Source organism: Hypanus sabinus, chromosome X1, assembly GCF_030144855.1.
Source record: "Hypanus sabinus isolate sHypSab1 chromosome X1, sHypSab1.hap1, whole genome shotgun sequence".
NCBI lineage: Eukaryota > Metazoa > Chordata > Chondrichthyes > Myliobatiformes > Dasyatidae > Hypanus > Hypanus sabinus.
The window spans coordinates 35,915,361-35,932,346 of record NC_082738.1 but is presented as its reverse complement, the minus strand read 5'-3'; the positions used below and the strand labels follow the sequence as shown (position 1 = coordinate 35,932,346).

The window sequence follows — 16,986 nt, the reverse complement described above, 5'->3', positions numbered from 1 at the left end:
GGGAAAAATGAGGAATATAGTATTACATAGAACAAGACAACACAGCACAGGTCCTTCAGCCCACAATGTTGTGCCAACCTTTTAACCTACTCAGAAATCAGTCTAACCCTTCCCTCCTACATAACACTTCATTTTCATTTATCCACGTGCCTATCTAAAACTTTCTTATAAGTCTCTAATGTATCTGCCCATACCACTACTCCTGGTAGCACGTTCTAGGCCAGGCATGGGCAAACTACGGCCCGGGGGCCATATGCGGCCCGTTAAGCTTTTTAATCCGGCCCGCAGAACTCAATGAAATTATATTAATAAACCTTGTTAACGTTTTTTCCCCACAATTCTGGCGTTTTCCCAATAGATGACGCACTCTATATACATTGACCTTTGTTGAGGTGCAGCGTATTACTCCACATTTGCGCTTTACTCTTTGTTCGGCTCGACCTATTTGTGTGAACAGGCGTTCAGCGTCATGAACATCAACAAAGCCAGCAACAGATCCAAGTTAACTGACCAACACCTCAGATCCATCCTGAGAATCGCCACAACAAAACTAAATCCAGACTTTGATGCGCTGGCTAAAAAGGGAGACCAATAACACTGTTCCCACTGAAATTAAAAATAAGTTTCTTCGTTGTGTTATGTAAAAAATGCATTTGAAAATATTTTTTCAATAAGCCTTACATGTTACATGTCATTTCTGTTAAGTGATGGACATGAGTAGTGCGCAGGTGCACGTATGTTCTCAAAATAAAAAATGCGCTCCAGATCAAATAACGCGCTCTGCATACTGGCGCGCTGTCACTGTTCTATCCTTGTGCTGGTCATTGTTGAGTTTTGGCACAGGGGACAATTGAATAAGAAGGAGCAGGACAAGTAGACCTGCATCTCCTACCGTTTTTGAAATAAAGACAGTCAGGAGGAGTGTGATGATGATAATATCTTGAAGGATAACAGAATTTTCAGTGCTTTAAAATAATAACTGTTACTATTAAAAAAGCTGTATTTTATTCATTTAATTTTCAGTGTTTTAAAAGTCATTTCAATAAATAGCTAAATACCATGGGACTTCAAAGACAGATATTTTGTGGTAATGCATTTGTTCATTTTCAATTGAAATTAAAGCACATGTTTTCTACATATCCCATGATATTTTATTTTCTCTTATGAGGTGTATTACCAAAACACTCCGTCCATCTGCTACTGGTCCGACCCCCCTGTCAAATTTTAGAACCCTTTGTGGCCCACAAGTCAAAAAGTTTGCCCACCCCTGTTCTAGGCACTGATCACTCTCTGTGTAAAAAATTTACCTCTGACTCCTTCCCTATACTTTCCTCCAATCACCTTAAAATTATATCCCCTGATATTAGCCATTTCTACCCTGGGATAAAGGCTGGTTGTTCACTCTATCTATGCCTTTTAACCGTGTACCTCTATCAGTTACAGTCCCAGAGGAAGTGCACTGCAGGCAGGTGAGTAAAGAGCCACGATGAGGTAGACTGAGAGATCAAGATCAAGAGATCATCTGTAACCAGGTAGCAAGGCATAGATGGACCACGATGTTAAAGGGTGAAAGGTAAATTTGCCAAGCAGGAAATTAGCAACTCCAAGCAACAGGATGCCTATATGGGATCAAAGGTACAGTAATCATTATCACTGGCAGCTTCACTCTCACCTGTGAAGTCTCAAAAGGTGCCAGTGGCTGTAATTGAAGAGGAGCAAGAGACAATAACATTTCACCCAAATTACTTCATGCACTTGCATGGTGCAATTTAAAACTGGGCAAGTATATTTATGTACGGTGGATTCCAGTTAATTGGGACTCACAGGGACCAGTACACTTTGGTCCAATTAAGCAACTGTCCCAAAAAGCCAGTTTCATGGAAATACATAAGGTATAAAAAAGTCAAACTACTGTTTAACTGAGTAACAAATTATGTATTTAAATGAAATACAGAACAAATTAGAACACTACCAATATAGTATTGGCTGTTTGTCATATCTGACAATGACAGGAAACCTATGCGGGAGAGTTTTTAAAGTGGAAAACCGGTTGTTCTGCGCCAGTTACACCCTCTTGACCTCAAGTCTGGGTCCAGTGGGACGAGTAGTTGTCACAACTGGGGTCTTCCTTGGTTGCAGTGGATGAATAGGCTTAGCTAATCTGGGTGACACAGCAGCATAAACAGCTATCACAATGCTTTATAGTGTATATCAATCATACCACATCAAGTATTGGCAAGAGAAAGTCCATGGGAACATATACTTCGTTAGCCACACTCTGCCCAGAAGCCACATCCATTATTCTTCTGTGGGCTCCTTCCAATTCTTCTTGCCAATATTGTAACAAACATCAATCCCTAAAGTTACTCCTCAATCAGAGACAAACTGTTAACATATGCCTCCAAATTTCCTACCTTGCTTGAGGCCCTATACCATTTAAATGGGTTAAGAGTGTCGAAGAAAAAATAAAAATGAAATGGGAAGGAAAGGAGATTATACAATTCAGCACAATTCCTGGTGCAAAGCTTCCTCTGATAAGACCCTGATTAAAGACTAACTGAGTTGTGGCCTGTGAGATCACAATGGACCCCCTCATGAAGTGTCAGCGATGATATAAATTGGGGTCAACTCCTCCCAGGATTATCAAACAAGTTGCACATATTAGGGAGGAGAAGCTGACAATATTGAGGAACTGCCACATCAAGTTGAGCAGTTACTTAGAAACATAGAAAACCTACAGCACAATACAGGCCCTTTAGCCCACAATGCTGTGCTGAGGAGGTCCTTACTTTAGAAATTACCTGGGTTACCCATACCCCTCTATTTTTCTAAGCTCCATATACCCACCTAGGAGTCTCCACCAACATTGCTGGCAGCCCATTCCACGCACTCCCCACTCTCTGCATAAAAGACTTAACCCTGACATCTCCTCTGTACCTCCTTCCAAGCACCTTAAAACTGTGTCCTCTCGTCTTAGCCATTTCAGCCCTGAGAAAAAGCCTCTGACTATCCACACGATCAATGCCTCTCATCATCTTATACACCTCTATCAGGTCACCTCTCATCCTCCGTCACTCCAAGGAGAAAAGGCCGAGTTCACTCAGCATGCTCCCCAATCCAGGCAACATCCTTGTAAATCTCCTCTGCACCCTTTCTATAGTTTCTGCATCCTTCCTATAGTGAGGCGACCAGAACAGAGCACAATACTCCAAGTGGGGTCTGACCAGGGTCCCATATAGCTGTAACATTACCTCTTGGCTCTTAAACAGACTTGAAAGAGTTTACCAGTAATCAAGCCTGATCTGGCTTAATATCCAAATCTGCTGACAGTTCTGGATCAGTGTGTGCACACACTTGGCTGGTGGAGGGTTTCTGCAGCACAGCCTTCCTCTTCTAAGCTGTTTGGTTTCCCTGCTTCCTCTCAGGCTTCAGATTTCCTGTCATGGCCACAGAACGAACCAGCATTCAGCCAATTACTGTCAGCAACAGTCTGCACTCTGCAAATTGCTGAAGAGTGCAGACTATTGAAGACCAGAGTCTGCTAACAGAGTTCCTCAGTTCGAGGAACCAGAAGCAAAAGCTGAAGTTGTATGCGTCAATTTGGGTGGCCAGGTTACAGGTGGTCCCATCATGCATCAGAACAATCTGGTTCAACAGTGAATTCACCCTCCCTGACAAATAGATATTTCTACATCTTAGCTATCCCTACTTTACAACAATGATTGTAGTTCAATACAAAAACTACAACTTCCATTTATATAGAGCCTGCATTGTCCCAAGGTACCACAAGAGAGCCTGTAAAAAATATGAGACCAAGTCACATCAAGAACCATTAAAATGATCAAAGATAGGGGTTCTGAAGAGGGTCTTAATGAAGATGGAGAGGTGTAAGGAAGGGCGTCTCAACTGCTAGCGGCCAAGTGAGAGGAATCATGAGATGGGAAACAGAGGGGATCAGAGGTGTCAGCTAAGTTTCAGATCTAGGAAGGGGGCAGGACAAGAAAAGATGCGAAGGGATGAGGATTTTAAAACTGAGGTGCTGCCAAGCTGGTAGGACAGCAGCACAGGGTAACAGGGCTCCGTGCAAGTTAGGGGACATCAGGATTATTGAAAAGGGCGTGTTGGCTGTGAAACACTCTCAGAATTCCCAAGGATATGAAACTCATGTGTGCGAAGTGCTAAGTAAGTAAAGCCGCAGTTGCTGTAATATGAAACTAAACCAGAGATCCGGGATCAACTCATCCAGTTAAGCAAGTTCTTCCAGCATTTCTGTTTCTACTATAGGAACACCAACCCTTGCATTCATCCCCCCTCATTTCAGAAAGTGCAAGAGGATGGCCCATTCAAATAACTTTTAGTGTGATATTCAACTGCTCTCCATTATCTTAGTGAAGTTCAGGTTTTACAAAGCATCCCATCTCATTTTGTACACTCAGACCTTACAGACTGAACCCTTTGCCCTGGTGTGTGGTTTAGATTTTTGGATACCCCTTTATATCCTTTGTGAGCAGAGACAATATTCAGTAAGAATTAAATAGGAGGCAGTCACTGGTCACAGATAATGCTCTGTTTTCACCAGAGTGAGGTAAGACATCACTCCAATAGAACCAACCTGCCTCCAAAGCATAATGAGACAACAATGGAACATACTGTGCAAAGTAGGCAGTTTAGAAGGAAAAGCACTGATTACAAGCCCCACAGACAGCGAAGGGTCCCAGCTGTTATATCTGGTCAGTGCCGATATGATCAGCAAAAGGACTACTGTGACTGGAGAAAACATCTATTCCTGGTCATTACCCACTAACCATTAAGGGGCTGAAATTCAATCAATGATGGATGTAACACCATTCACAGCCAACTAGCTCACAGCCAAACAATGTCATAAATTCACAGTGAAGTACTGCCACGAGTAGAATCACTTGCAACATGAACAGAAACTATTTAGTTCACTGAGCCTATAGTGGTCTTACTGGCCCCTTCATTTGAATCATGACACAGTGGACAACGTTCCTCTGGTCAAATTCAAGGCCCCTCCAGAGTCTTGACTTGCACAAATCAAAAACACAAGAGATTGTGCAGATGCTGAAAATCTCGAGTAACACATACAAAATGCTCAAGGAACTCAGCAGGTCAGGTAGCACCCATGGAAAGGAATAAACAGTCGGCATTTCAGGCTGAGACCCTTCATCAGGACTGGAAAGGAAGGGGGAAAAGCCAGAATAAAAATGTGGGGGAGGGGGAAGGAAGACAATCTAGAAGGTGATAGGTAAAGCCAGATGAGGGGGAAGGTAGGTGGGTAGGGAGGGTGGAGGGGGGATGAAGTGAGAAGCTGGGAGGTGATATGTGGAAAAAGTGAAGGGCTGAAGAAGGAGAAATCTGATAGGAGACGAGAGTGGACCATGGGAGAAAGGGAAGGAGGATGAGTATCAGAGGGAGGTGATAGTTGGGCGAAAACAGAAGGGGTAAGAGAGAGCTAGAGTAGGCAATGGGAGAAGAGGGAAGGGGAGGGAAGATACAAAAATCAACGTGCATGCCAACAAGTTGAAGGCTACCCAAATGGAATATGAGGCGTTGCTCCTCCAACCTCAGAGTAGCCTCAATCGCTGCAGTAGAAGAGGCCATGGACCAACATGTCGGAATGGGAATAGGTTTTGGAATTAAAATGGTTGGCCACTGGGAAATCCTGCTTGTTACAAATGGAGCAAAGATGCTTGACAAAGTGTACCTCAATTTACGTTGCATTTCACTGATGTACTGGAAATAGTAGATGAAAGACTTCAGCTAGTGTTGCCTCACCTAAAAGGATTGCTTAAGGGCTCTGAATGGTGGTGAGGGAAGGTGAATGGACACCTTTTGTCACATGCAGGGATATGTGCCAGAAGGGAGGTTAGTGAGGAGGGCCAAATGGACAGGATAATCACAGTGAGAGGAATCTCTGTGGAAAGTGGAGAGTGGGGGAGGGGGCATTAAGCTGGATTTGGATGGTGGAATCAAGGCTAATGATCTGCTGAGGGTGGAGGTCCAAATAAGACATTACACCAGACTGTGTCTACACATTCAGATCCTGTCACAAATAAAAGGTCAGGAGAGTTCTCCACAGTGTCCTGGGACCAATATTCACCACTAAAATATACAATTAGGTCTGCATTATACTGCTGTTTGTGGGATCCTGCTGTGTGCAAACTTGTTGCTATGTTTCCCACATTACAAAGGTTCTAAATTCCAATATATCTCCTTGTTGGCAAAATACATTTTTGTCCTGGAAGGAATGTGAAAGGATCAGTTTTATATTTATCCTTTCCCCACATTATTTGGATAAACTGCAAAGGGCAAATACTGAGTGCCAGACACAAAGCCATTACCTTCATTAAAAACTCGATCGACATTGAGTCCATACGTCGCGCAGGTCTCATAATACATGCAGCGCTTCAAGTCAGCGCAGAGTTTACGTGCCCGGGCATCATCAATGACTCGTGGATTGGTGGCACTGATTGCATCTGCAGGTGAGGAGGCAAAGCTTTTAGATGTCAAATAACAGACATTGAGAACTGCTCTATGACTAATGCCCTGGATGCTAATAAACTTGAAGTTAATTTCAATAATAAGGAATTTGAAATTAGTATGCACCCAAGAACAATTCAAATTTGATTATTTCCAGAAATAACTGGAACATTAAAATTGTAGGAAGCAGGCCTCTTTATAGCTTTAAACAGTGCGACACACATAATAGAGAGGGGTGGTAATGTGTCATTATGCTGAATGCCTGTCGCAGACTGACCTTGTACTTCTAAATCTTTCACGGTATTGAAATGAATACAGGGAAAGGCCCTGGTTAAATGTGCCTTCTTACCCAACCTTCCTTTAACCTCTGCCTGGAGAGTTGAGATTAAGATTTTCTTGATCAGAATGGTTTGATAATCTCTGTAGAAGAATGCAAGGTGACCTAATTGAAATGTATAAAATACAAATGAGCTCCTCAGCATGGGTGCTGAAAGGCTGTTTTATCTGACTTGAATGTCTGCCTCAGAATTGGGGGATTGGCCATTTGGTGCTGAGAAGAGGAATGTCTTCAGTCCGAGCTGAGGAACTGTGCCCAGAGAGCAAAGGAGGCAGAGTTATTGCGTAAATTCAAAGCCAAGGCAAATACTGATTTTTGGGCTATCAGGGAGTCAAGGGCTAGGGGGAACTGACAGGAAATGGAGCAAAGGCAGGGGATCTGCCATGATCTTATTGACTGTCAGAGCAGACACAAAGGACTAAAAGACCTCCTCGTACTCCCACCTTTTATGCTTGTATCTCCTGACCTGAATTTGTTCTTTTCCAACGCCTGCTGTGTTGAACTCTTTACGTCCCTCAGACTTTCTTTCCTTCCTCCACCAGATTTCGTGCTCTTAAAATTTGTCACCACCTCACCACAGTGTTTGCCATCTTCCTTGGCTTGCTAATGTTTTTACAGAGAGCAAGACTCTTCTGGGTAGGGGAGGTGCACACTTAATTTGGAATTCCTTTGAAAATAGCTAGTGGGGGGGGGGGGCTGTAGGATCCCGGGGAGATGCTCAAGATATGGAGCCTTGGGCCTCATCCATCACACAAAAAGTAGGGGTAGCCAGTCAGCCCTTTGAGTTACTCCTCCAGTCAATATGATCAAGATTCAGTAGAGCCACAAGAGACTGCTGATACTCGAATCTGGAGCAACAAACAACCTGCTGAAGGAACTCAGTGAGTCGAACAGCATCTGTGTGAGGGAAGGAATTGTCAATGTTTTGGGCCAAACACTTATATTAGGACCTTTTCCAGATTCTGTATCCTGTTCCTGTTTCCTCCCCATGTTCTTTGTTTCCTTTAACCCCAAGAACTATACAGTGCCTGTAAAAGTATTTATCCCTCTTGGAAGCTTTCTTGTTTTATAACATTGAAACACAGTTGATTTAATTTGCTTTTTTTCTGTCACTGATCAACAGAAAAAGACTCTTCCATGTCAAAGTGAAAACAGAGCTCTACAAAGTGATCTAAATTAATTACAAATAATTGATTGCATAAGTTTTCACCCCCTTTAATATGACACACCAAATCATCACTAGTGTAGCCGACTGGTTTTAGAAGCCACATAATTAGTTAAATAGAGACCTGTGTGCAGTCAAGGTGTTTCAATTGATTGTAGTAAAAATACACCTGTGTTTGGAAGGTCCAACTACTGGTGAGTCAGTATCCTGGCAAAAACTACACCATGAAGACAAAAGAACACTCCAAGCAACTCTGAGAAAAGGTTACTGAAAAGCACAAGTCTGGAGATGGATACAAGAATATTTCCAAATCACTGAATATCCCTTGGAGTACAGTTAAGTCAATCATCAAGAAATGGAAAGAATATGGCACAGCTGTAAAACTGCAGGGAGTAGGCTGTTTTCAAAAACTGAGTGACCGTGTAAGAAGGGGACTAGTGAGGGAGGCCATGAAGAGACCTATGACAACCCTGGAGGAGTTAGAAGCTTCAGTGGCTGAGATGGGAAAGTCTGTGCATACAACAACTGTTGCCCGGGTGTTTCACCAGTTGCAGCTTTATGGGAAAGTGGCAAAGAGAAAGCCAATGTTGGGGGAAAAAAACTCACACGAAATCTCGGTTAGAGTTTGCCAGAAGGCATGTGGGAGTCTCTGAAATCAGCTGGAAGAAGGTTCTATGGTCTGATGAAAACAAAACTGAACTTTTTGGCCATCAGACAAAATGCTATGCTTGGTAAAACCAAACACCGCACATCATCAAAAACACACACCGTACCGTGAAGCATGGTGGTGGCTGCATCATGCTGTGGGGATGCTTCAGTGCAGTGGGCACAGGAAGGCTTGTGAAGGTAGAGGGTAAAATAAATGCAGCAAAACACAGAAAATTCCTGGAGGAAAACCTGATGCGGTCTGCAAGAGAACTGCGACTTGGGAGAAGATTTGTCTTCCAGCAAGACAATGACCCCAAGCATAAAGCCAAAGCTACACAGGAATGGCTTAGAAGTGGCCAAGTCAGAGTCCAGACTTCAATCCAATTGAAAATTTGTGGCTGGACTAGAAAAGGGCTGTTCACGCACAATCCCCATGCAATCTGACCAAGCTTGAGTAGTTTTATAAAGAAGAATGGGGGAAAAATTGTAGTGTCGAGATGTGCAAAGCTGATTGAGACCTACACACAGACTCAAAGCTGTAGTTGCTGCCAAAGGTGCATCTACTAAACACTGACTTTGAAGGGAGTGCAATCAATTATTTTGTGTTTGATAACTGTAATAAATTTAGACCAGTTTGTAGAAAGTTGTTTTCACTTTGACATGAGTGTCTTTTCTGTTGATTAGTGTCAAAAAAGCCAAATTAATTCCACTGTGATTCAATGCTGTAAAACAATAAAACATGAAAACTTCCAAAGGGAGTGGAGGTAAATACTTTGTATAGGCACTTTATTTGGTCCCTTTGCAAATATATTGAATAATTTGCCTTCAATTGCATTCTGTGGTGGAGAATCTTACAGTTTCACCCATCCTTTAGAAGAAATTAATCTTAAATAAATTTCCCCTCATCCTTGGGCTGTCACCCAAGGTCCTGGACTCACTGACATCATGAATATCCTTCCTGTGTCTAGCCTGTTTAATGCTGATCGTATTTTGTTGCTGTTTGAGATCCCCTCTTATTTTCTAAATTCCAGTAAATATTAATCTAATCTACTCCATTCCTCTTCATAAACCAGTCCCACTGTTCTGGGAATCGGTCAGGTGAACTTCTGCTGCACTCCCTCTGTATCAACAACATCTTTGCTCAGAAAGGGCAGCGCACAATTCTCGAGGTGTGGTTTCACCAAGATCATTGCCCTTCAACTCGAGGGTAAGCTAATTGCCTTGGAGGAGATATAATACAGCTCTTATGAGATTAAACAATGACTCCAGTTACATTAATTTGTCTTCTAGTCCTTTGAATTCAGACAGAGATGCAGGTTATCTAACTGAATTTCACAAGTGGAGATGTAGGTGAATTGTGTGCTGGAAATCAAAAGAAGAGGGGATCATTTTACAGTTGGAGCTCAGCTTTATGGAAGAGATATTCAGAAACCAGGACTCCCAACTCCTACGAGGTGTGGGGTAGGATGAAGTCAAGTGAGGTTTGGTTAAGGGTGAGAAGCGTAGAAACAAATCAGACTCGGTCTCATTGAATTTGTATCAGCTATAGGGCAGTAGGTCGTACTCTCCCAGTTTGAGTCCCGCTCCAGGGAGCTGAGCAAAGCTGATGCTCCAGTGCTATCCTGAGGGAGCTGTCATCCTTCAGATGGTTCTGGAGGGCTTGAGTTATAGAAAGGCTGGGAATTTGGAGCAAAGGATGCTGAGGGGTACCTTATAGAGTTGTATAAAATCAGAAGTGCCTAGACAAGGTCTTTTTCCTCAAGATAAGGAAGCCTAAAATGAGAGAGCACAGGTTTAAGTAAGAGCAGAAACATTTAAAAGGGATCTTTTTCACACAGAGGGTGATGGTTATATGGAATGAGCTGTCAGAGGAAGTAGTAAAGGTGTGGAAGACAGTTAGACAGGTACCTGGATAAGAAAGGTTAAAAAGGCTATGGGCCAAATGCATTGAAATGGGACTGGCTCAAATGGACAATATGGTTGGCATAGGCAAGTAGAGCTGAATGGCTTGTTTCCAGGTTGTATAATTCTGTGGCATTTAAAGTCGAGCACTGTTTACCCTCACAGGTGAATGTGAAAGATTACATACAAGGCATTGAGACTCTTCCTGAAGATAGCAGCAGACTCCCTGCTGATTTTCTGGGGCCAACATTTATCACTCAATCAACACAGATGACCTGGTTACATCTGCTCTTCCACTTGCGGATATTTTCTGATGTACAAACTGGCCCCCACCCTTCCTACAATATTGACAGTGAACACACTTCCAAAGTACCTCATCAGCTTTCAGGAGCTTTGGGACAGTATACTGGAAGTACAAGTCTTTTTCTCCCCTTGAATACAGAACAGGCTAGAGAAACCAAATGGTGTCAGGATGGACTGGCTGCCCATCTGCCCTCCCCGATTTTGCTTATACCCCACACAGTGGATTCTGGCCATTCATATAGGTTTCTCATTACCAACTCATCAGGACAGGCAAAGCATTCCTCAGTGATGCTCACTATAAATATTGCTGATTACAAACAACTGGAACAGCTGATCGTGCTGCTACCTCCCAGCTCCAGCGACTGAAGTTCAATTCTGACCTCAAACACTATCTGAGTGGAGTTTACGTGCTCTCCTTTTGACCAAGAGGGTTTCCCCTGGACACACCGGTTTCCTCCCACATATCAAAGATGTGTGTTTCCGTGGGTTAATTGGTTGCTGTAAATTGCCACTGGCTTACGTGTGAGGGGAGTTGATGGGGACCTGGGGAGAACAACATGGAATCAGTGTAAATGGCTGGCTGAAGGTCAGCGCGGACTAGAAAACGAAGGGCCTCTTTCCCTCCGTTGATTAAGGATCAGCTTTATAAGCTTCCAGTCTGCAGCCTTGTGAGACTCTAATATGTTCACTCATGAATTATTAATTTATTTTTTGAAGAATTTATGAACAATCAGCATATACTTTCAATCACAACACCCATTTCAGCAGTGCTACCACTGCTCTTTCCCCAAGCCCCTGTCCGAGGATTTTTCCATGGGGCATGCATAAAGTTTGAGTTTACAAAATGCCTAACCTCTATAATGGAATAAGGGAGAGGTGGCGGGGAGGGGGATGGGGTGGGTGGGCGGTTGGATTATGAGGGCTGCTTTGCTACAGAGGTCAATTTTAGCAGAGAGTTCATGCCTTATTTCTTGCCTTGTGACACTGCCAATCACACAGGCTGAGTTCAAAGGCCTTTTGGAAATGGTGGAGGGGTCAGAACTGGTTGAGGGAAAAATAAGAGAGCCTCGTTGGGGGGGGGGGTGCACTGAGTGAATGAAGCATTCCACTAAGGCAATCCCTTTGGGTCAAGGGCGATGTGTGATTCTGAGAGTTTTGAGGTGATGCATGAAACTAACGTGACAACCAAAGACTTCTCCATTAATGGGCCAGGAGGTATCTGATTGGGTAGATATCAGTATTATGTGAGATCGTGTCAATCAACCACGCAGGCACACACACACCATACTGTTTCTGCCATTTCCACAGAGGTTCCCTGACCTGCTCTGTGTTTCTGACTTTTTTTGCTTTAATTTGAGAAACCTGTAGAGGTGAAAGGTTGCTATAGTCATCAATGAATCCCAAAGTTGCAAGAGGTGCCATAAAAATTGCACACTTTTTTCTTAGCAGTGTCAGGCAATTTGTGGGTTTTATTCTGGGAACTGAACTGGGTTCTCCCTGACTATAAATTGCCAACTAGAACCAAATAAAACTTTTGTCAATGGCTCAACAGCACTATCTGGTGGGTGATGATCCTACAACTTCCATTTATCTACAATCTTCCTGTTTTGCACTACATATTTTTTATTGTAACCTACAGCTTTTTTTTTTGAATTGCCTGCACTGTTGCCACAAAGCAGCACGTGTCAGTGGAAAATAAATCTAATTCTGGTACTGGATCGAAAAGTTTTGGCTCAAAGTTCCAGGAGCCTTGATAGTCTCTGGTTATTCATGAAAACTCTGAACAAATCCAGGGAGCTCTTGGATGCCCTAACATTTGAAACAGAGATGGTTACTGCTGGCCCAGTCAGACTGATGGGTTCAGTGGTCAGAAACAGAGCAATTCTTACCCTGCGAGCCCACCAATATCAGTGGAATCTCGGCTGCATTCCTGTAGTTCACTAGCCTGGTGTAGTAATTATAGATGGTCTGGAAGCTCTTCTCATTTTCCAGGCTGAAGACAAATATAACAGCGTCGACCCATGTGGAAAACTGTGGAGAGAATGGAACAGTGTAAATACACAGGCCTGTTCCCAGATCGGTGTATGTACTGTACATTCTAAGAGGTGCTTCAAATTAAAGAAGAAAATTGAGTCATACAGCACAGAAATAGGCCCTTCAGCCTAACTGGTCCATTCTAACCAAGATGCTCATTTAAGCCTAGTCCTACTTGACAGCATTTGACCTATAACCTTCTAAATGTAAAATGTATCTACAGAAAATGAGAACAAACAAGATCAGTTATTCAAACAGAACCAGCACAAGTATAATGGGTTGATGTTCTCATTGTTGTGCTGTGATTCCTGTGATGTGTACCAATTCCTGTCAGGAGACTAGTTTCTGGCTCCCAAGCACAAGGCAAACACCACTGGAAGAACAGAAAGAACATTGGAAGAATTCAACTCAGAGTCTTGCATCTATGGAAACAAAAGCTGTAAGTTAACATTTCAGGTTGAGACCCTGCAGCAAAAGCAAGGATGTAATACTGAGGCTTCATAAAGCATTGGTCAGACTGCATTTTGTGTATTCTGAGCAGTTTTGGGCCCCGTATCTAAGAAAGGATATCCTGGAATTGGAGAGGGTCCACAGGAGCTTGAGAATGATCCTGTGAATGAAAGGGTTAATGGATGAGGAGTGTTTGATGGCTTTGGGCCTGTACTTACTGGAGTTCAGAAGAATAAAGGGGGATCTCATTGAAACCTATCAAATATTGAAAGACCTAGTTAGATTGAACGTGGTGAGGATGCTTCTTGTAGTGGGGGAGTCAAGGGCCAGAAGGCACAGCCTCAGAACACAAGGATGTCCCTTTTGGAACAGAGATGAAGAGGAATTTCTTGAGCCAGAGGGTAGATCCGTGGAATTCACTGTCACAGATGGTTGTGGAGGCCAAGTTATTGGGTATATTAAGTGGAGATTGGTGGATTCTTCATTAGTAAGAGCATCAAAGGTTACGGGGTGAAGGTAGGAGAATGGGGCTGAGAAGGAAAATAAATTGGCCACGATAGAATGGCAGAATAGAGTTGATGGGCTGAATGACATAATTCTACTCTTCTGTTTTATGGTAAATGGAGAGTATTCCATCACATTCTAGACCTGAGCCTTGTAGATGGTGGAAAGGCTTTGGGGTGCCGGCAGGGGTGGTCACTCACTACAGGATCCTCAGCCTCTGACCTGCTCCTGTAGCCCTAGTATGCATAGGGCTGGTTCAATTGTGCTTCCAGTCAATGATAAACCCATCCTCCTACACCACCCTCTCTCCCCACACCTCAGGTTGGTGATGGTGGGTGACTCAGTGTTAAAGGGTAGACTCTGGCTTGCTGGAGATGGTCAAAACTTGGCATTTCAGTTTTGCACCTAAGATTGATCTTTGGATAAAATAACAAATACTGAGCAAAATGTCTACCGCAGTCAAAGCCTAAAACAGAGGGCAATGAAGAAAAAGGTCCATCAATCAAGGTGGCAGTAGCAGAGGGAAAAAGATAAAGGAAAAGTGAAGGCAGCAAAGCTGGCAATAGAAGTAATTTCGCTAGGTCTAGTCACTGGCTTACGAGTGAAGTGAGCCTCAGACTCTGTGTATTGACAACTGTGCCCAGGAAGACTTCACACTATCAATCAAACAGCTAAATATAACTAATGCCAATCTGTTATGGTTGTATTTTAATCATCATGGTGTACTCTGGTTTTCATTTGTTGAAGGAACGTGTGGCAGACAAGAGTGCAGAGATTGTAGGAAATGGACCCATTATACGATTAGGGCAGAGCTCATTAATCAGCATATTATTGGAACAGTTTATTATGCCCATGGGCAGTTAGAAGCAGACAGTTCAAATATTCAACAGCACTTAAAATTTTAATACTTCCTCTATTCAAAATGCTGGATGAATTAAAGAGTTTTAAAGTGTTTTCTCTCAGTGACAAAATGTCAAATGCTTACTTAGATCCTGGTGAGTGTGACTGGGCTTGGTGCATCAACTGGAAACATTGCAAAGCTCATTCCAGCCCCAGCAAAACATAGCAGACCTTTATCAGGTCAGCACCTCCTCATTCCAGGCTCTGAGCTGGAACCAGTAGGAGATACAAGAGACTGCAGGTGCTGGAATTTGGAACAACACACAAGATGCTGCCTGTTTCCCTCCATAGTTGCTGCCTGATCTAAGTTCTTCCAGTTCTTTGTGTTAGGGCCAGCAGGAATTGGTTGGTCCGCCCCCACCCCCTCCCCCCCACTACTGCAGCAAGGACTTCCCTAAATTTTTGGCGCTCACCACTGGTCAATTTAATGCAGGAGGCAAGCTTCCTCCAAACTTCAGGCCAGTGCCCTATGGCTCAGATGTTTAATTGGTTACTTCCTTCAATCAGGGGTGCGGGCAGGCTCTTTGGCCACTCAGGATGTTACATACAAGTTAAGACTCTGTCATTAATGAATCTGCCAAGTGAGAAATTTGTTACAGAGACTACTGGCTATTCTTCAGTGACCCATCAGCCAGTCACCTCCCTACTCCCTCTTGCGTGTAAGAGGAAGCAAGTAATTTTACCTAGACAAAAGAGATTCTGCAGATTATGTTAACCTTGAGATACATACACAAAATACTGGAGGAACTCAGTAGATCAGGCAGCAAGTTGACAAATGGTCAACTTTTTCGGCTGAGACCCTTCATCAGGAAAGGGGCAAGAAGCCAGAAGGTGGGGGTGGAGGGGAAGAAGTACAAGCTGGCAGATGAAAGGTGAGACCAGGTAAGGACAGGTAGGTAGGCAAAGAAGGAGGGATGAGGTAGGAAGCTGGGAGATGACGGGTGGAAAAGATAAAGGGTTATAGAAGGAATCTGATAGGAGAGTAGACCATGGAAGAAAGGGAAAGAGGAGGGAAATCAGAAGGAGGTGAGGAGAAGAGGTGAGAGAGGAACCAGAATTGGGAGCTGAAAAAGACAGAAGAGGTAAGGGTGAAGTAATTACCGGAAGTTAGAGAAATCAATGTTCTTGCTATCAGATGCTACCCAGACGGAACATGAGATTTTGCTCCTCCAAACTGAGTTTGGTCTCATTGTGGCAGAAGAGGAGGCCATGGACTGACAAGTGAGAATGGAAAGCCGAATTGAAAGGGGTACATTTTCCTTTCTGTTATAGAGCTCATTAGGCAAATTTCAAGATTCCATTTATCCATGCTGTTGGATTGTGTTGTTTTTTTTAAACAAAGTTTATCTCGCATTGCCTTTTCAACTGAACTTGAGCTTTAATCCAAGTGAATAAAGAAAAGGATTTCCTTTGATGTGAAAGCCCTCAGACAACCTCACAGTACATAAACCGACTGAGCATTTGATTCCAGACAGCACCCCCTTGCTCCCACTTGTGTTATGTTACCCGGAAATGCCAAATACATTGAAGTTGACTGGTGAACATAGTAACTGGTCACTAACACATTCAACGTTGTAGCACAATGTAGCCATCACCACAGCCCAGTTATTCTTGGATCTTCTCATCCACTCTTATTCTCAACAAGGTAAAGGGTGTTGGATTTTGTGAGTTTGGTGTTGGCATTTGTGAGTCTGGCCTCAGCATCTGATGTGCCCCTGGATCAATGTGCCTCTACTTCAGGCCAAGTTTTGTTAAACACTCACCTGGGCATCTGGAGGACCTCCTTCATCCCTAATCAGCAGCAAGTGGTTCTGACCATTGACATTTATTTCTTTCTTGTATCGACCACCTGGTAAAGACACAGTGGGATAGAGATGTTAAAGATGCTCAAGACAAATAGACAGCAATTATTTTTTTCTCATGACTGTTTCACGTCTTCTGCTGCTAAGCCTGGTTGCTACGTCTAAACCCACTGCTGAAATGCTGCAACAGAAATCCAACGGCCATGGATACAACTCACAGTTTAACTGCTGTTGAATGAGCCCTTGACTTGACAAGCTCATTACTCCTCTGATGGGTTCAGTTGTGGCTCAGTGCACTGCACTCTCTTGATTATGAGTTAATATTTTTTGAGTTTGTGCTGCACCCCACAGACTTGAGAGGAAAACTTGAGGATAATGCTCCAGTGCAGTACTAAGGAAGCTCCACACTGCAGGAAGGACATTACTGTGGGAGCACTACA

The 16,986-nt window shown here is 43.3% G+C and overlaps 1 protein-coding gene across 2 annotated transcripts in view; it reads right to left on the bottom strand.

Annotated features, from left to right (window-relative positions):
* Positions 1 to 16,986, bottom strand: part of LOC132384818 (arf-GAP with GTPase, ANK repeat and PH domain-containing protein 1-like) — a 210,046-nt gene that overhangs the window by 87,150 nt on the left and 105,910 nt on the right. For both annotated transcript variants that reach the window (XM_059956372.1, XM_059956371.1), the window contains exons 4-6: positions 16,508 to 16,593; positions 12,746 to 12,887; positions 6,363 to 6,497 (exon numbers count right to left, since the gene is read on the bottom strand). In XM_059956372.1, the coding sequence (XP_059812355.1) occupies positions 6,363 to 6,497; positions 12,746 to 12,887; positions 16,508 to 16,593 (363 nt within the window). The remainder of the gene's footprint in view (positions 1 to 6,362; positions 6,498 to 12,745; positions 12,888 to 16,507; positions 16,594 to 16,986) is intronic.